This window comes from Amphibalanus amphitrite, unplaced genomic scaffold (assembly GCF_019059575.1).
Source record: "Amphibalanus amphitrite isolate SeventyFive unplaced genomic scaffold, NRLGWU_Aamphi_draft 000795F_arrow, whole genome shotgun sequence".
In the NCBI taxonomy this organism is placed as follows: Eukaryota; Metazoa; Arthropoda; class Thecostraca; order Balanomorpha; family Balanidae; genus Amphibalanus; species Amphibalanus amphitrite.
The window spans coordinates 18,824-38,996 of NW_024882289.1; the positions used below are offsets into that span (position 1 = coordinate 18,824).

The window sequence follows — 20,173 nt, forward strand, 5'->3', positions numbered from 1 at the left end:
GACTTTTCCTTCCGATTAAAGTGAGCTAAACAAGTCTCGCATTCAAAACGCAGGTCTTTCATGCTTTGCAATTTTGAATAAGATTTTTTTTTTCTTGAATTGCTAGAAAAAGTTGATCAACATGCCCTAAGTGAATTAGATTTTGCTATGGCTAATCAGTAACTTCCTCCATTTCAAGCAGCTTTCAGAAGTCAATCAAACACGATGGTCCAGCAATGGAAATAAATGTTTTGAGCTGGATTTAAGGTAGAATCAGCGGACATGATGTGGTACCTAATCTGCAATGCTGATGCAGGATATTGAAACAGGAGTAGTTTATGAATTCTGCAGCGCTCTGCATTATTTTCAACTCATCAGAAAATGACAAGTGCCTCTTCTTCATCGTTCTGGATCTATAGCTTCAGTAACAGACCTGTCCAATGTCCATAAGGTCAGCATCACCAATCGTTAGGGTGTGAAAGTTATGAGCAATCGAGTGAGCTGCAGTGTCTAAAGACAGTGAAGGAGCCGTGACCATGTGAGCCGTTGGTAACCGCCGGTGTGAACTCTCAGGTCAGTAGTGGAGCCTTGACCGTGTGAGGGCCGTGGAAAGCCGCCGGTGTAATGTCTCAGGACAGTTCACTGGAGGACCCGCCTCTTCCCCGCCGCGTGTGCCCACCAGTCACGGCCGGTGCTCGACCAATCAAAAGAGCCGGCGTGCCACTGGCCCCGCCCCCAGCACGTGACGAGGCCCGCCACTGCTCCCCTGCCAGTGGGTGCTGTGAGGAACACGACTCAGTGACTTGGCTGGGGGTGTGCAGGCTATTGCTGGAGTAGGCCCGGCGCATTCAATTCATTGAGAAGGTAATCGCAAAGCACTGGACGACTTTCCACCTGAAAATAGTTCGAAAAGGTGAGGTGGTTTGTTTAAATTTTGACTCTCACGAATAAGTTCTGTTCACTGTATGCCCAAAACTCAGCTGATTTGTGCATGTTTTCCTTGTCTTGTGTTTTACCTAGCGTGTCTGTAACGAAGGGTGACTGCGCGGTTCGAATGTTTTCATCGAATATCAAACTGGAAACGCAGGAACTCATTATAATACGCTATGAGCCTATTCAAGGAACTCGTATGTTAAAAGCTATAAGAAATCAGCTTGCAGGTCATCTAAAACAACCATCAGAAAGAGAAACCGATGCGAAGGGAGGTCTTACAAGTTGTTGATCCACAGATATGAGCTGAATGTATGAAGGTGTGATCTGTAAGCATGTAAACGAAGAGAGACAAACAAAATATGCATGAGGCAGCTTTTAAAACATCGAACGGGTTGAAGATAAGTTCAAGTATAGCTCCCGCCGCCCGACACCTGATGTTCGAAATTATTCCCCACGCGAAAGGGTTGGAAATGACGTTCAAATACTACTACTGTGCTGCATAACTGTTTCTTTTACAAATGCGCACATACTTACACGTTAGGGGCAAACAGTCAACAGCAGCAGCTCATACGAGGGGTGTCCGGAACGATCGCCCATGCGACTTTGGGAGCGCGTCCATCAGATGAAACGTCAGTTTGTCACGGCGTTAGTATGCTGGTATAAGTTGTTAGTTCATATTTTATTTTCCCTGTACCCTCTTATACTAACTAATCACATCATGAGAACCAAACCATTACGGGTTCTCACAGGAGCGGATTACAATCACCTTGTAAGTTGAATCAAGGGTTAAATCAACGTGTCCAAGTGACTATGAGCAGCTCATGTTTTTCGCACATATCTTCAGAACACGACACCGGATCGGTTTGGAATTTCTCATGCCTTTACATTCATCCTTTAGACACATAGTTTTCGAATTTCAGCTCCTCGTCAGGTCTGCTGGGGAAGAAGCGTCGTCATATATCAGGTCATGTTCGTGGCAATTGGTGAATGTTAGTTCGGTCTAAAGTGGCCTTCTAACTGAATTGTTATAAACGTCTAGATGATTAACAAACTGTTAAAGGTCTTGTAAACAGTTTGTCTAGCCTGAAATATGTCGTATGTTTCATATAAAATGACCTTTTTGACGACCTGACCTTTTTTACTTTTTTAAGCGCCCGAAAGATATCGGCGGTACAGGATAAAATTATTAAATCGCTCGTAGGTAGAAATTTTTTAAACGTCTCGCCGGTCGGCTCGACGTTTAAAAGATTTGTTCTACCTTCTCGCGGTTTAATATATATTAAATAATTTTCTAAAAGCCATATAAGGTTGCACTGAAGTCAACGTCACGTAAGGTCGTGCAATGTCATGCATGATGTTGGCTATATAACTAGGCTACTTTATGGATTAAACTTGGTCATAAGTTTTTAATTTACTCCACTGAGCACCCGGATTATCTATGTGTCCTGATGAAACAAGTCAGTCTGAGTTCACTTGGAAATTGGGATAAACCTTGTTTAGGCCTTTCCCCACTAAAAAGTAGCTACATGAACCCATGCCACAAGACCAACGTAAGGAGGCACATGGCCCTCGAACGTGTTTTGACCAATATTTGTATTTATGCAACCCTTTTTACCCGCGCATGGCTGGGGTATTTTCCATAACGCACATGTGCGATTAGGCTCATTTTTGGTTTACACACTCCTTGATATGTGCTTTAGATACCCTGATGGAACCAATCTTTTACTTCGAATTTTTAAGATCAAGGCCAGGTCATCCTAGGTCACGGATATTTAATGTCATGTATCAGTCACGTGACGCATGTTATATGGTCCATTTCACTCATAGATTTATTTCAAAAACAGCATCGTATGAGTCATTTGAGTTTATTTTCAGCGGCATTTAGCTGAGGTCAGGTCACTTTCAGGTAAAAAAAAATCAAATTTTGAAAATTCACAAAAATATGTATAATAGATGCAGATTGAGCTCAGGCAAACGATGGTGCGATTTATATTACTGTACGATGTCAAAAACCAACTGAAAAATAGTTCTGAAAAAACTAAATTGCAAAATTTTGATTCTAATGCGTACAACTCAGCCATCTTTTAAACATTGGGTTAAAACTTTTACAGTAGTTAATCGGTGGGTGTACTATCACATATATTTCGGGTTTTTCAAAAAAAAAGTCAATTTGGAAGAAAAAAATCATTTTTGGTAATTGTAGGAATATACATAAAGAAATTTTTTAAATTTGGAAAATCCGAGACGACAGCTTGATAGCCACATATATTCTCAGTCCACAAATGCAAAGAAATCGGATCTAGCCTAAAAAAACTCAGCTTTTGAGAGCGATTACCGTCGTTAAACGTTGTGCATCGAAATTGGCCGACATGACGTCACTCTTACGTCATTTTCGGCCGATCTGTGCTAGCTAGATTTTTTATTTTAACACAAGGTGTCAGATTGATGCTGCTGAAGGCACTGCAAGTTTCGTATTGATACGTCAAGCGGTCTAGAAGATATTGCAGAAAAACGGAATGGGCTCTGTAGAGCTCTCCCCCCCCCCCCCAGTCATGCGCGGGTTAAGTTATTTGCCAAATGCCGAATATCCAACCTTTCACTCATCGACCTGACCTGTAAGGTCTCGATTGATCTGACGCCTTGAAATGGGGTCTCTCAAGGAGTCGTCTTTTTTCACAGAGCAATAGCTTAACCCTCGCCGGCCGAGGGGGGGCGGGTGCCGCCCCCCCCCCCCATAGGGTTTTTTCGCGATAGCTCCGAACACGCTGGCAATAGAGAGCTTAAACTTGGCATACCTGACCTTTGATCCAAGCCGCATCTTCTGACATCAACCGCATTTTTGGGTCAGGTCAGGTCACTGACCTATGACGTCATAAGTGAACCTCTGCACGGTCTTCAGATGTCGCAACTTCGCAACGCCCTCACTGCCAGAGGAGATGTCACAGGGAAATGAAACTTGCAGGATCTAGTATCCATTACGAGTCCCACAGCTTGTATATCTCGGATTTTTCCTAAAGGTCATATGAGGTCAGGTCATTTTCGTGACCTCACCATTATAAGTCAATGGGGAAAAATGAAAACTGCTATTCTGGCGCCGGGAACGATCTCCAACTATCTCAAGCACACAGAATCGTGATTTGATGCACTCCTTGCAAGGTTAGATCCGTCACTTTTGCAATGTTGACCTTGCGTGACGTCATTTATGACGTCATCAAGGTCATATTAGTTTTTCGTCAATAACTCTTGATCAAATTGAGCTAGCGAGTCGGGAAAGCCACCAATGGACTCAGGAAGACCTGCCGAATCGAATGATATGCGACATGACCTCTTTCGACCAACTTCGTGACCTGGGGGTGCTGACCTGACCTTGACCTGAGGTCAACACCCCAAGTTGACCTGACCCGGACAAAAAGTATATCATTCGACGCGCCTGAGCGAGACGAACACGATGCTGCCAAAATCGGCGCTCTGCAGCCGTTTTTTGCGAAGTTATTCACCAAAAACTGAACCGTACCCTGGGGCACTTGACCTGACCTCAGAGGTCACCGGTTGACCTAGGACCTTAAAATCGGGTACCAATCTCTGCGTCTCGTAACGGCGCACACGCTCGTTTTTTCCGCGACGCGCTAGCTCCACCAGGGGCGAAACGGCGAGGGGGGGGGGGTCGTACCCGCCCCCCCCCCTCGGCCGGCGCGTATGTAGAAAACCAATAGGTCCGGCGAGGGTTAATTAGGGATTACTCGCGAAGGAGGTGTGAGTCGCAACCTCACCGATTCTACGCGGTCTTATAGAAAGGACATTGGCAATTCCAAATGACCAAAATGGCCAAAATATACGTTTTAAGGCATAAGTGTTTTAGATGTGTCAGCCTTAGCTGACACAGCTTAGACACTGAGAATGGATATGAAGTGTAGAAATTAGCATATGCCTACTTTTAACCATATAAACTTTAACTGGAGTCTTCTGAGAGAAAGTTTAAGTAATGAGAAGAAGTTGTAGTAGATACTACAGGTATGACAGCATTGCATTTATGTAATGCGAAGAGCAAGGTAAGGGACTCTTATATATAAGAGATCATTACTGAAGTTGCGCCTATACAATAGCCTACACAGGGCTACGGTGGCATAGGCGGTGCCAGTGAGTTGGAAATATGTATAAAGAAAATGAGCTGGGCCGATATATTTAGCCACTGTTTTCACTTGCTGGTATAGAAAAAGTAAAACTAGCATGATTATGATAGTTTGGAGATAAAGAAAAGAATGTATAATGCTTAGCATTTGTAGGGACTATTGTTGTAGGTATGTTGTTTTGTTGTGTCGCGTCGGCCACCGGCGAGTCGGCGCGCGGTGCGCGGGCCGGCCCCGAGCCGGTGACCCTAGCGCTAGCACGGTGTGATATGTTTTTGTGCGCGAAAGGGAGGAGCGAAGGAGGCAAGCGGAGCCGGAACCGTGCGCCACCGTCAGCCGATTGGTGCCGAGTCGGCACAACAAAGCAACATACCTACAACAATAGTCCCTACCCATTACATACAATATGATAATGCAGTTCGCGTTTTTTTTTTCTTCTTCCAGATTAAGATCATCCATTCAAATTGCAGTGTAAGAAAGTGGAGCGCATTCCTATAATCCCAACGACCTTTCTAAGACACCGAAATGTGGTGTGCTCTTTTTGTGAAATCGATATGCCGGGCATGCAGCCAGCTCTGGTGATCCTAAAACATCGAATCCTCTCGAAGGTGCCCGAGCCCCAGATAATCGCATATCGCGCATGCAGCACCCCACCCCGGCCTCCGAGTGAGCCGGCGCCGAACGGTTGTCCAATCTGCTCGCTCGGCTGGGTGGATTTGGCCCTATGGCCGGCGGGCGCCGCGACCGGTCGTCTCGGCTCCTTGTGACGATGATGGCCAGCTAACGCTGATGACCCGGCGGCCAAGTGGCGGCTGTCGGCCAGCAGTTTAGCCGGCTGCCGGCGACACCGGCCTGCCGCCGTACCTGATTGTCATGCGGCCGCCACGCCGCCGGCGTCGCACAAAACAGCGATAGCGGAGACCAAACAACAGCCAAGCTCCGCCGGGAGAGAGCCGCTGCGGACCGACGGAGGCAGACCCTCGAGACGAGAGGGGAGGGCTCGCAGCTGGCAGCGTCCGGTGAGATAGGTAGTAGTTGAGGCCCTTCATTGTGTGGCATAAGACGAGGTATCCCAGAGAGCTCCTGTCGTTTTTCCGGTGCTCCTGAAACGGCGGATCGCTGCTAATGGCTCACGGTATGGTCCAGCAGCTTCCCCGCCGCCGCCGACTTCTGCCCCATCATTCAATAAATCACGGCCAGGAGAGGGAGGCCGGGATAAGAGAGCCGCAACCACCATCCAGACTCGACCGGCAGGCCGCGTCTCCCCTCGACAGACCAAACTCGCCGTAAAGTAGCCGCGGTAGATTCCCGGAACGCTCGGCGAAGGGCGGCGCGCGGAGCAAGGAGACTGCAGATGATGGCAAATTGAGTGGTGATTTCGGTAATCACTTGGAAACGAAACGTAAGGTCGGTGTGTCGTTCAATCCGACTCCTAATTATGATGAAAGCTAACGATAAAGCATTGTTTTGCTTATATCAAATTACCAAAGGCATAGGCATCCATTTGAAGTTAACTATTAATTGATATTCAAGCTGAATGCTCGTCTTCTACACTTAAGCTAATGATGATTATGTTTCTAAAGCAACTTGACCATCTTTCGTCGTTTTGTTCGTTTTCAGCCGTGATCGTGGCAGTGCCGTTAACGCTTTGTGAACGGTCGATTTGAGAAAAAATGCATTGCACCTAGGTACTGAGGAAGTGGTAGGGGCTGCACCGAGTACGCTCTTCTGGAAGGTAGCACCAATCTTGGCGGAACAGCCAACCAAATCAGATGTCCATATTGGGGAAAGCAAATCGTCTGTAATTAGGTATACACTTCTTAATCCCCTGAACCATAAGATATTTAAACCTATTGGCAAGGATCCGATGCAAGTGCAGGTGTGTACTAGAAACGGAATAGTATGTACATACATACATAGGTTGGCACGGGAATTATGACGATGTTTTTCGTTTCAGCCGGAGCACTTATTGGAGCGATGAGCCAGTACTGATGCTTGAAGCATGATCTCAAGGAAAACGGTCATAATCGTCCTCGTTATTCTTCCACTAGGTAAGTTGGAAGAACACAAACCTCACATATGCTATCATGCAAGACTAGCTGCGATGCTGCCGTAGTCTCATTGGGGTCGATTTGGCTGTCCCCCAAAAGAAATTCTGGGCTTCTGCTCTGACCCGTTTTCCTGAAATCACGTTTTAGATTTATTTAGGCATATCAAAAGCCTCATAAAATGATGCGCATGTAGACCTAGCAACAACTCTCAGAGCCGATAAGTTGAAGGAACACATTACCTCATGACATGCACTTGCATATCTAGCCGTGTTCCAAAACACGCCCGCGCGGCGGCACATACCTAACTTGTGGACGACGCATACCGTGACGACGGACATGTTGGTCACACCAACTTGTTCGGGAGCAGACTTCTCACGTGTATAGGTATAGGTATTTACAACTGGCCTTGACGATACTTCACTGGAATGTCACCATGGGGCTGAGAAAGGTCAAGCTACCATCATAGCCTTCAGTTTCCGTCGTGTGACTCTGCTTATACAGACATCTGTTTAATGTCGGCTGCTGAGCTGGTTTACACAGCGCGTGCCGGCCGGCCGCGCTGCGTCACGTCTCTGTCGCGTCGCGACCGCCGCCGCCGCGCCACTTGTCGCCGCCGGCACGTGCGCCGATGATGATTGTGGCGGCTTATCGGCTCGTCTGGGCGGGCGGCGCGGCCGCAGGTACCGGCACCAGCGCGGCCGCGGCGGCCCTAACTCGCGCCGACAAATGCCCACTCCTTATCCGCCAGAGGTGGAGTTAGACCCCTGAAGTGGCCGCAGCTGAAAATGGCTGGACTTTTAGCACCGGCTCCTATAGCTTTTATACCCTGGCAATCCGTTTAATTTGAACATACTTGAGATTTTCTCGAAATAGGCCCGCGATTTAGAAAATATTGCAGGTGGGTGCAATGAACTTTCTAGTAAAGAACTGGTGGGCAGGAAAATGCAAAATTTGGTTACGATGCCCAGCTTGAAACACCTTGTAGAAGTTTTATTTGAACAGTCGCATACTCGGGTCATCGAATTGACAGCGTCATATTTGTAAGATGCTCCATTATTTTCACAGCGCTCATAGTCGCTATTTTTATACGTTTGTAGGTAGATATAGCTCTGAAGGTACGGCTGAACTACAACTCGCAACGCACACAAGGTCGTCGGGTGTGGGAGCTACCAAGGCCACCAATGTATGTACCTATTTTCGGTTTCAGCAGAACAGGATTGGCTGAGCGGAAGCCGTTTTTCGTGGTCGGTCTCTACGGGCCGTCAAGATATCAATGCAGCCTCACCAAGCTACCCAAAGCAAAACATCCCTACACCAACCGGAACTTGAGTCATAACTAAGCATTACCGTGCTCCATCTCCATGCAGCTCTCTTCTTCACTTTTTCTCAGTGCAGGATTGGCTGTAAATATGATGTTAAAAACGTATCATGATCAAAGAATCAGGCTTAAATAAATTTTGCGTTAAATGTAAAATTATTAACGTCATGAGTCTTCACTATTCATACTTTTTGTCATCACCTGCATAATGCTAACAGCTTAGCTAGAATCCGTTCCAGTTTTGTCAGCTGACGATTCCTAAAGCTCGAACCATTCCTAAATAGTCGGAAAACACACCAAACACAGCCCACTACCCACTACCCCAAGGCGCAGCGACCGGCCCCTGCAGTGGTCGACACGGGCCTGTAGCGGACCGCGGCCGTGCCGCCCGGTCAGCCCATTAAATCATGCCGACCGGCCGTTCCGATTCCGGCGCAGTAGCGCGCCACGGCCGTCGCCGGCGCGCCATCGCCGCCGCGCGCCGAGCGAGTCGGCCCGGCCGCCGCTGGGGAGCGATTCCACTAACAGGACTCGGCGACGATAAGAAAATAAGAACGCGAATCGTTTTGACTCTGAGGGCATGAAATAGATTGATTTTATCGACAGTACGTGGGGGCGCATTGGTAATGACCGGAGAGCGCTGGCCGGCACCGGAGAACCACTCTTATTTCGCCTTGAGCTGCTTTATGGGGACAGTTGTAGGATAGCACGCGGCGCGCGGCGGCCGGCCGCTGCCATCGCGCGATGCTCGGTACTCGGCCCTGATCGGCCGGTGGCACATCACGGCCCACGGACTGCGGTCACCGGTCACCGGCCGCGGCGGGCAGACGAGATGTCCGGGACGAGAGTGCTGGCCAGGCGCCGTAAATGCTTGAGGAACCAACAGAATTTGGCCTGTTGGAAAATGGTTACTGAGCTTGAATGAGTAAAGACTTAACCAGTTTCAGCTAAGTGTTACACAAAACAATGCATATAACCCAACTATATTGGGTGAAGGAGAGCGCCAGAAAGGCCCCGCTGTTTGCCATATGAGACAAAAATGGTTGGCTGAGAAGGTGCGAGAGATAGGTAAATGACATTGCGATCAACTCGTGATCACTGATCAAAGGCATATTGTCAATTACATGGGATTAGCCTGTGAATCAAATCATGTCTTAATGGCACCTGTACGAGTATTCATGCAGTCGCTTCAAATGGTACCTAACAATTCTTACTCCTCGAATTCAGTGTCGACTCATCATCTCTTTTATAAAATCGCGCCTCCAGCGAGACATTCGGGTGACGGTGGTGGCAGTGTCTGGGCCGGCGTGTGTCCCCGACCCAACGTCCGTATCTGACCGTCGTTTGTGTGTGACCCGGCGGCAGTGTCTGGGCCGACGACGACGTCCGTCTCCGACCATGGCGTTTGTGTCTGACCCGGCGGCAGTGTCTGAGCCGACGCCCGTCTCTGACCGTAGCGTTTGTGTGTGACCCGGTGGCAGTGTCTGGGCTGGTATCGGGTGGCGTGCCAGAGTGCCGTTGGCAGGCGCGGACCGTCACCAGCGCCGCGCCCCAGCAGGCCGGCCCTCCCGCGCGCCGGCTAACGGACCAGTAAACGCTCTAACGCGCCGGCACCGATTGTATTAAGTGCTTAACTTGTCTTTGGCGCCGTAATCGAGTCTGCGAACGGTGCGGAGGCATGGAAGTCATGCGAAGGCCGGCACGGGGACGGCGATTACACCGAATAAACTGACGGACGGGGGCGGCGCCGGTAGCTGGAAAGGGCCCTCCCCGGCCGGACGGGCCGGCCGTGCCAACAGAGGCCAATGACCGCGATCGCATGGCCAGACGCCCTTGGAGGGGTCCGAGCAGTGCCAGGCATTTTCACAGGCGACGGTTAAAATTCCAGATTTTCCAGGTGCTGCTTTCATGGGCGGGGTGCGAATGACTTTATCAAATATTGCTGTGTAACTTAGAGCTGTCCTCGACGACTCCCCACCCTAAATTAGCATACGGCATAGTTAGTCTGGTCATGATTTATTATCACCGAGCATGGTATTCTGAATGTTGGGCAGACTGTGTTACATGATTATTTAAAAGCTGCTCGAGCTAGCCGGTGCGACTCAACACCTCCACACTTTTATCAACTGTAAAGGCAATCAAACGTCAGCTCTCAATTATCGTGAGGATAGTCAAACGACACAATATAAAAAGCGATGCAATGCAACAGATGAGTTGAAAAAAAAAAACGAATAACGCACCACACAGTGACCCATGTCAACGTGTAGTCGGCAGTCACTTCGCTGTGCATGAAAGCACCCTCGCTATCCTCTAACACTAATTTTGTGCGTCCACTCGGTCATTTGGCCGCGGTGCCTTTCCGGTCCCTCGGTGGTCCCCGTCTGATTGGTTAGCGATCCTCGCTACCCGCGCCGCGCTCCGACGCCATAATAATGACGCGGACGTCTGTTTTACAGCGCTCGGTCGATGCCAGTTTTATCATGTCATTATGCCGGCTGTCTGGTCTGACAGAAGAAAGGGGTCGGCTCTCACGCACGGCAGGCTGCCGCGGCGTCTGCCGCCGCCCGGCGGTCGCCGCCGTGCACTGCCGACCTCACGGTCACTGGGGCCGGACCGGGAACACGGCATCGCGCCGCGCCGGGTCGGATCGACAGAGCTCATGGAACTCGAATAGGGATTGGTGCAGTCCCAGGACGAAGGCAGCTGATGGAAGGCCAGCAATAGATTGGATATTTCAGTTGACAACCAGCCTGGATGTTAATTCAGTCACTCAAGCAGCATCAATGATGCATCGCGCATTATCTCTAGGTGCTTTGTTAATGCCTCGCTGAGTCAGTGAAATCTTTAATATCACATTTCAAGCTACAGCAGAGCCTATCGTCGTGATGCCACTTCTGTCACCTCGCGGCGTTGTGGACCGACCGGTACTGGTTAGAGCAGTGCCGGAGGTGGCTGGTGGCCCGCCGCCGGCCTTTGTCCGCGCCCCGGTGGCCCTCCACCGGCCTGCAGCCCGGCAAAATGAATTGTCCGCGTGAGAGGCGCGCACACGAGTGGACCCCGAGATGGCACGGCTACAAAAACAGTCCGTTCGCTGTATCGTGTCGGCGCTCGCCAGTTCCGGCGCTGTTTCCGGACACGAGAGGCTGCCAGACGGACCCTCGGGCCACATCCGGTCAAAGACGGTCTCTCCCTCCCGACGGGGGAAGGGGGCGGGCGGAGATAGAATGTTTGGGCAGTTAGGACTGGGTGAAGTCAAACTGGTTGTCTAGCTGTCACTCAGTTCCGGGCCTGGCAGCAGAGTTGGGAAACGATAATGCGCAGTCACAGGGTGCTACTCACAGTCGTCACAGCCGATAAAATACGAGACAGTGACAAAAGCGCATTTCATCAAAATATGGATAATATTATTATGGTGATCGTTGGTCTGAAATTGGTCTGAAATTGGTCGAAAAGGATCTCCCCAGGCCTGAGCTAGCCATACCAGCCTTTGTGATAGTTAGACTTACAAAATTACACAATTCGTAAATAAGTGTTCTGAACAATGTGCAATGTATGTGGTTCGTTATCGTAATTCTTAAATCGTTCATGAAGTTGCTAGCTTTTCTGTTACAACTTTCTCATAATTTACATCTCACGTTTGGTTTGCCACTGGCTTACAATAGGACTGGCCTCGTCAATTGCGGGTTTGATAGCTGTATTTAGCAAGAAGCGTTGATAGTGAGACAGTTTATAAATCGCTTCTCCCGCTACCCACCGACTGACGTCTGCCGTTTGTGCTCACGCTGCAGGACTGGCATACAGACCCGAGTTTGTGGGCACGGTGAAAAATGTGACGGTGCAAGAAGGTCGAGAGGCGGTGCTCTCCTGCACAGTGGACAAACTCCGAACATACAAGGTGAGTGCGCTGCGTGACTGCCGGGTGTGTATTGCGGCACACTATAACAACCAGGCGGCCGCCTGGCTTAGTGTGCGTTGCGGCACAGTATAAAAACAGGCAGCCGGCTAGCGTATCGTGTACTGCGGCACAGTATAACAACCAGGCGGCCGGCTGGCGTATCGTGTAATGCGGTGCAGTATAGCAGTCAGGCGGCCGGCTAGTGTATCGTGTATTGTGGCACAGTATAATTACCAGGCGGCCGACTGGTGTATTGCGGAACAGTATACGAGTTAGGCACTCTGCCGGTGTGTGTGTGTGTGATCTGCACTTACCTACAGTACATATATCGGCCAGGTGACTGGCAGGAGGTGTGGTGTAGTGCGGCACGTTACTTTTTTCAGCTATTCATCCGTCCGGCTGTTACGGTATGGGTGCTTTGGTATGGTGTAGTAGACAGGTGCTTAGCTTTTACAGTGTGTAGATATTGCGGTACTGTATATCAGTCAGGCATTTTGTTGGTGAGATGCGCTGCAGCACGGCATAACAGGCGGTTGGCTGTTCGAATGAGAATAATTCGAATGAGCTCCGTCACCTTTTCACCGCCAAGACTTGAAACATATCTCTGCTGGTGTAAAACTGTCCTAAACTATACCTACCCGCGCCCCGTAGGGGGGGGGCCGAAACGGCCCCCCCTGTCCTTTTCGGTCGATATCTCCTAAACGGCTGGAGATATCGCCACCAAACTTTCAGGACCCCTCCGGGCATCAATTTTACACATTGTGACCAAAAATTTTTCCAGAGGCTATGATAGGTTGGCCACAAATGACGTCAGAGTGACGTCATGTTCTGTCATTTTCGACCGAAAAAAGACCTTCGCGAGAAGACCTGTCAGGACTACAGCTTTGAAGATACAGAAAAATGATCAAGACATAAAAGGTGTAAAATTGACAGGGCTACAAAACTGTTATCTCGAATTTTTGAAATTTTTGAGTTTTGACCCCCAAAAATCAAAAAAGCATTTTTTGGATATATTCGCCAAAAAATCCAAAAAGTTTTTTGAATTTCGAAAAAAACCGGAATATATGTGATAGTGCCTACCGTCTTCTATCTACATACCAAATTTCAGATCGATACCTCGTTTTTTGGCCAAGTTATAGCGAAAAAACTGTTCAAAAATGATGACGTCAAATTTTCAAACTCAATTTTTGGCAATTCTAGAACTCGTAGAGCAAAACGAAGACCACCATTAGACTCCCCGTGACGAGCTGCATCGAATCGATACCCATTTTATGCAAAAATATCAACTTTGAAATTTGACCTAATTTGACCTGACCTTGACCTGACCTTCACAAAAACGTGACCTAGGCTGGCCCCAAAGGCTGCCTAACCCACATAATCGCATTTGTCATGTAAAATGGACCATAAAACATGTATCACACGACACATTCATATTGTGACCCCCGGTGACCTGACCTCGCTGTGACCTGACCTGGTATCAGTGACCTCAGATAGCAAGGTATGTGTTTGACGAACAATGTACCATCGATGGTTTTCAATCAATTACCAATTTACTCGCTTTCACAGCACATTTCTTGAATTGCCTGTGAACGGTGAAAATCTGACCTTTGACCTGACCTGTGACGTCATCGGTTTGACCTAGGTCAATGAAATTTGGTCACAAGGTAGTTCCCGGGTGGGGCTATCGAACGCCGTTTGAATTTTGAAAATCGGCCGGTAACTTTCCGAAATCTTAGGGGGGGGGGCCGAAACGCCCCCCCCCCCCCTACGGGTGGTAGGGTCCGCCGGTAGCCCTACGGGGCGCGGGTTATTCAGAACTCTACCCTTGACGGCGTGTCAAATATCACACTATATACAAACAGACACACACAGATAAACAGACTACAGACAGACGTGGAGACGGAGGCGCGTATTCGCTGTCCGCGTGTGTCTCCTGAAACTCCAAACATTTACTGAAACCCTATCAGCTCTACAGCGGAAAACACAACATGGCGAAGTATTACACAGTAAGCAGTGAAGGTGATGAGCATCTAGAGTACATTGTTGTCATTTCATTTTTTTCTTTCTTTTTTGAAGTAAATATATAAAGCTTCGATAGATATAATATAATACTTCTGTGATATACCTATTGAATATCTAGGTCTCCTGTAAAATCCCAAACATTTCCTTAAATATTATTAATGCCAATCAGTTGCAAGAGCGCAATATCTTGCGACACATGAGATTTAAAGGCTATACCTAACTGATAGCACACTTCCTGCAAGTATAGTTGCATGAAAGCAATGTGATACAGGTAGATATCAGTTCCCCGTCATTTGGGTGGGCCATCCATCATGCCCCGACCTTCATGGGTCATAGGGATCAGACTGCTCTTCCGAGTACTGTTCAGTTACGTGTGGGAGGATGTGCTGTGTGGAGCTCGCACTAGATGATTAAAAATAGCGCGAAGCTTAGTCTAATCTAACATTTTTTCTGCTAGCATATAAGAAAACAATAAATGCAATTGAATGCAAATTATCCCAGCAATTTGCGAGCAATTTTTCGCCAAACATTTGAGTAGCTCATCGGTTCTATCAAGCACCACATCCCACAACTCGCTACCGGGCAGCTTTATTCGCTCGCTCTCTCATCCCAGGCATCTCGAGTGAATATTCGTCCTGTCGGCGGCGGCCGCGATGGGCCACCTATCAGCGTCGGCTGCCTGTGGCTGGCGTCCATAACCGGCCAGCGACGCGTCCGTGACGAGAGCGCCAGTATCGTCGCCGTTTGTCGTCACACGGCGTCCCCGCCGGGCTCACTCTGACCTCCTTATCTGCCTATGCCTCGCCGCGGCCGCGTGAAACATTAATCTGGCGTACGCCCCAGGGCAGACTAAATCATGAAAATTGGGTTTACTTAGGAGTTATTTAGAGATTAGAGCCGCACACCGCCCTCGTATCGGGTCCCGCAGGTGCAGTAAACTAATTGAGCCGTGTAAAATGTGAGTGCTCTGGTTGAGCTGCCGGATGTCAGAAATGATGGACACGTCGGCTGCCCGCCGGCGCCGCGCCGTGGAAAAACGCTCGGAGGAGACTGTTGCCCAGCCAGAAAAAGATTGGGAGGTGCGAGAGATCGCGGCGCAGCTACCGGTGCGGTCATCCACTGGCGGATGGCACGGTCGATGTGCATGCGTTTCAAGGCGAACTGTTTTCGAGTAGCCTCGAGATAAACAGTATGGTGTTTTTAGTGGGAATTTTAGGCAAGACATTGGGCAGTCTGCGTTCACCATTCACCACCCGACCAAACTTGATCGGTTGATTTGTTTCTCCAGCTGAAAGTGAAGTGGCAAAGTGTTCGACGATTTCTCACTTGGTTTCTTACTTACTCCTTGCTTTCCGTCTCCTTGCTTACTTCTTGCCTCCAGTACTCCGATGAGTACTGAGAAGCGAACAGTAGTACCGATCTTAGCAGTTTTAAACCAGAGACTTAGCAAAATGAACACTCGGAGGTCAACGCAATCAATACCTAGAGAATGTCGAAGGCAGAAATCAGACATAGAAAGCACTTGAGTCGCCCAAAACATGGCATTCTTGCTTGGGTGCTCAGTTATGTAACAGCATAGGTAGTTGCATGCATCCTAGAAACTGGCTCGCCCATAGGTCGATAGATTCACATTTAGCAGGCGAGCTAGATGCACGGTGGCGCATGCTCCTCCGCTGCCCGTGGCGTGCCCCCTCGGTCGGCCGAAGGCGCCACTGGGCTCCACTGTCCATGGCGTGTCCCTCGGTCGGCCAAAGGCGCCACTGTGCGCCTCCTCTGTCACTAATGGATTCCGGAAGTGTGCTGGCCGTCACGCTCTCAGAGAGCGTGGGAACGCTGTCGGCGCCGGCAGATTCGGCCGCCGCCGCTGATTGATTATTGTTAAACAATACTCGGTCATAACGTGTATGGTCGCGGGAGACGGCGCCGCCCTCCGCGGGGACCAGGCGGTGTCACCGCGGTGTCAGGGGGAGGGGTGGAGCGAGGGAGGGGTGGGAGGTAGAAGAAACTCTGCACAGTCCCCCACGTGGTGGGTGCGGTCCTCAGGCTTTTGTGCTTAACCACAATAGCTATAAGCTATTTTGTTCACGCATTCAACATAAGCCCTATTACACCCGTCTACAGAACTCTATGAGGTGACTGTAGAGTGTAGAAGCTAAAATTGCATCATTGAGAATAGAACCATTAAGTTCAGAGTTCTCCATTCACATTTCCACTCGATAAAAGAGAGCGAAACGGCGCCAGCACGATTTCATGAATAGCCGGATTTCATTAGTCATTCACTCGGCGAAACAGTCTCACTCTCAGAGGCTGGCTCAAACACAACACACGTGATTGTTTGCGTTTCCTGATCAAAGACTCTGAAAATGAACACACCCCTACAACAATTTACAGCCTCTGCGATACTGAAATACCTTCAAATACGTTGTAAAACTTCAAACGTGCCTAAACTGATTCCAAGTAAAACCATCAAATTAGCGAGTTTGTTCATGACAACTATCAAAGACCGATAGACCGCCTCTGTCGTTGCACTTTACGACTCTCCTTGTTCACGGCAGCAGCTGCAGCCGAATCTTCCCCGAGCTCCATCAGTTTTGTTTAACACCAGTTCAGCTGCAACGTCTAAAGAGCCACTCAATCACTGGAATATTGCCAGTCTTCGAAAGTGCACATCACAGTGGTGTTGCGTGAGGCCAGACATCACAGTGACGCCAAAGTGACGTCGCCATGCAGGCTGAGGCGGCGGAGAAGAGGCGCTCGAGTGACACGTGCGCCGGCCGGCCGGTGGTGCGGTTCCGCTGCAGCTTCGGCCACGTAATGATGGACGTGTTCCGGTCTCGCGGCTGGAAGGAGGTCGGCCCCGAGGACCAGGACTGGGACGTCAACTGGTGTGACGTCAGTCAGTTGAAGGAGCAGTACGACCACACCTTCCTGCAGGACCACCAGCGCATCTCGCACTTCCGCAACCACTACGAGCTCAGCAGGAAGAACATGCTGATGAAGAACCTGCGCCGGCTGAAGCGGCACATGGAGAAGAGCGGCAGTCGCGAGGAGGCGGAGCGCTGCGTCATCTGTCCGACCTCGTTTGAGCTGCCCAGCGAGTACCACATGTTTGTGGAGGAGTTTCGGCACAGTCCGCGCGCCATCTGGATCATGAAGCCGGCGGGCAAGAGCCAGGGCCGCGGCATCTTCCTCACGCAGCGACTGAAGGATGTCACCGAGTGGAAGATCAAGGACAAACAGTTCACGCCCAGCTTCCTGGCTGGCGACAAAGACGCTGCTCTGGGCCCCGAGACGTACGTCGTACAGCGCTACATCGCCAACCCCTACCTGATCGGCGGCCGCAAGTTCGACCTGCGCCTGTACGCTCTGGTCTCTTCCTTCACGCCGCTCAAGGTGTGGCTGTACCGCGAGGGGTTCGCCAGGTTCAGCTCCGCCGAGTTCACCACGTCCCAGATCGAGGACAACTGCATCCACCTGACCAACGTGGCCATCCAGAAGCACGCGCTCGACTACGACCCGGAGCGCGGCAGCAAGTGGAGCATGCGCCGGCTGCGGCGATTCCTGCGCGCGCGACACGGTGACGCGGTGGTCGACACGCTGATCGCCAATATCAACAACGTGTTCATCAAGGCGCTGCAGAGCGTCCAGAAGATCATGATCAACGACAAACACTGCTTTGAGCTGTACGGCTTCGACATCCTGATTGACAGCGACCTGCGCCCGTGGTTGATCGAGGTCAACTCCAGTCCCTCGCTGGCCACCACCGGCCAGGAGGACTACCGGCTCAAGTTCGCGCTGCTCGACGACACGCTGCACGTGGTGGATGTGGAAGGCCGGCTGACGGGCCGCGAGCTGCGAGTCGGCGGCTACGACCTGCTCTGGAACGACGGGCCCGTGCTGCCGGCGTGCAGCGCTCGCAGCTGCCACAGCTCCGGTGGCGGCGAGCAGCGCTCCGGCTTCCTGGGATGCCACAACGACCGAGAGCAGCAGCTGATGGAGGTGCTGCAGAGCAGGGGCGGCAAGGGGCGCGGCCGCACCGCGCGGCCATCCACCTCCGTCCAGCACATCTGTCAGTGAGGGACAGTGGCGAACGGTACTCGTACATCTATCAGCGAGCGCAAACCACTTCAGATGTGACATCAGTACGACCTACTGCGCAGCACATCTGCCATGCGTCAGCGTTCTCAGTCTTGGCGCATCTGTTACTACAGGGTGTTTCACAATAAATGTTACTTTTGAATAGCTTAAATGAAGATCTTACTTGTTCGTAAGCGCGTAAATTTTATATGCATTTTGCTGCAAATTTGTAGCGGTTTTTAGTCCTTACATTTTTTTTACAAACCGTCAACGGTTCCATCTGTATGGACGTGCAATGCCAACACCGTCAAAACGGGTCAATTCGCCGTGTACAGATGATGAGGCGGTATGGGTGCGTCATGCATTACGGCGCTTTGCGGAGTCTGACCGCAGTGCGACGGAGTTTCAGTAGCCATTTAAAAGGAGGAAGGATATTCCGTCAAAAAATGTCTTTCAAACGGGTAGTAGAAAGGTTCCAGAAGACACGAGACCAGCCCCGACTCCTGGCCGGACGGCGATCCCAGAGAATCTGGTTGAAAAAGTCAGACGGAAGGGTGGCATAGTGGAGAACCCGTGAAGGGTGCTGAACTGAAAGTTATATGTTCATCAGTCCTACTGTTCTGCTGTCTCATGTGGTAATACTCATGAGCCGTATTGTAATACGTCACTGAAACATCGTCGTTTGAAAAGCAACATTCATTGTGAAGGACCCTGAAGCTTAACAGCGAATTGACCCTTTTTGATGGCGTGGATATTGCACGTACATAAAGAATGCAGTTGATGATTCGTCATAGTTTTTGTAAGGATAAGAAACCCGAAAGAATTTGCAACAAAATGAATATGGAATTTATGGGCATACGAATAACTGAGGTCATTTTAAAAGCTTATCAAAAGTAACGTTTATTGTGAAACACCCTGTAGATAAACACACCCTGCGTCAGTAATTGACCAGACATCGCACATCAAGACAACACATTATTGTGGCCGTTTGCTCTGGCACCCAGCTGCCGCTGATGTTTCTGCCGGTAGAACTTGTGTTTTGCACACGTGAAAAGTGATTGTACAACATTGTTGCTATCTAATCGCTAACAAACTCTTAATTTGCATCTGCGTTGAAGTTGATAATTGGCGATCGACACCAATGCCGCAAGGACAATTTCTTTTAGAGGGTGGTATAGAGACAACCATAGACGACTTGTGCGCTAGGTCGTCTATAAAAAAGCACTGTTTTATCTATATCACTTGCAGATGCAATGATTTGTCGACTCAGTCTGTTAGCTTCTTTTCAGATAGCGATTAACACTGTCCGATCATCGACATGCTACTTCCTTTGTGATGACTTGGCGCCTATTCTGCATGATATTATCAGCGACAATCATGTTGTCACCAGAAGTCACCCTGATACAGAAGCTATGACAGTATCTGCCGCTACCGTTCGCTCCTGGAACATTGACAAAGCCGTACCTTTGTTGTGACCTGCACCAGCACGGCATCCGACATTTGTCGACGCCGAACGAAACGATAGAAGGTGGCGAACTCATTTGCTGCAGACCTGAGCTTCATGATTCTAACGTTATGGCCTAATCTCACGCAGCGTAATTGGAAGGTGGTCTTCGTAAATTTGACACATAAATCAAGCGCTGCACAAGTGAAATGTTTCTCTCATTCTCTTTGTGCTACACCCACGTCATTTTCTGTGGTGCCTCATGCACGGGTTGCTATGTCAATTGATTTTCAAAGGTTTGGGCGACTTGGCCACAGCTAATGGCAG

General features: G+C 49.7%; 2 protein-coding genes across 3 annotated transcripts in view; both read left to right on the plus strand.

Annotated features, from left to right (window-relative positions):
• The first annotated feature begins 749 nt into the window (after window positions 1–749).
• Window positions 750–20,173, plus strand: part of LOC122366292 (neurotrimin-like) — a 38,290-nt gene continuing 18,866 nt past the window's right edge. The window contains exons 1-3 of one of the 2 annotated variants that reach the window (XM_043338369.1): window positions 750–892; window positions 6,997–7,090; window positions 12,197–12,303. In XM_043338369.1, the coding sequence (XP_043194304.1) occupies window positions 7,042–7,090; window positions 12,197–12,303 (156 nt within the window). In that variant the 5' untranslated portion in view covers window positions 750–892; window positions 6,997–7,041. The remainder of the gene's footprint in view (window positions 893–6,996; window positions 7,091–12,196; window positions 12,304–20,173) is intronic. The other variant, XM_043338370.1, reaches the window with a different exon arrangement.
• Window positions 16,676–19,505, plus strand: LOC122366291 (probable tubulin polyglutamylase TTLL9). Its single transcript, XM_043338368.1, has one exon. The coding sequence runs from the start codon at window positions 17,050–17,052 to the stop codon at window positions 18,400–18,402; it is 1,353 nt and encodes a 450-aa protein (XP_043194303.1). The 5' UTR covers window positions 16,676–17,049; the 3' UTR covers window positions 18,403–19,505.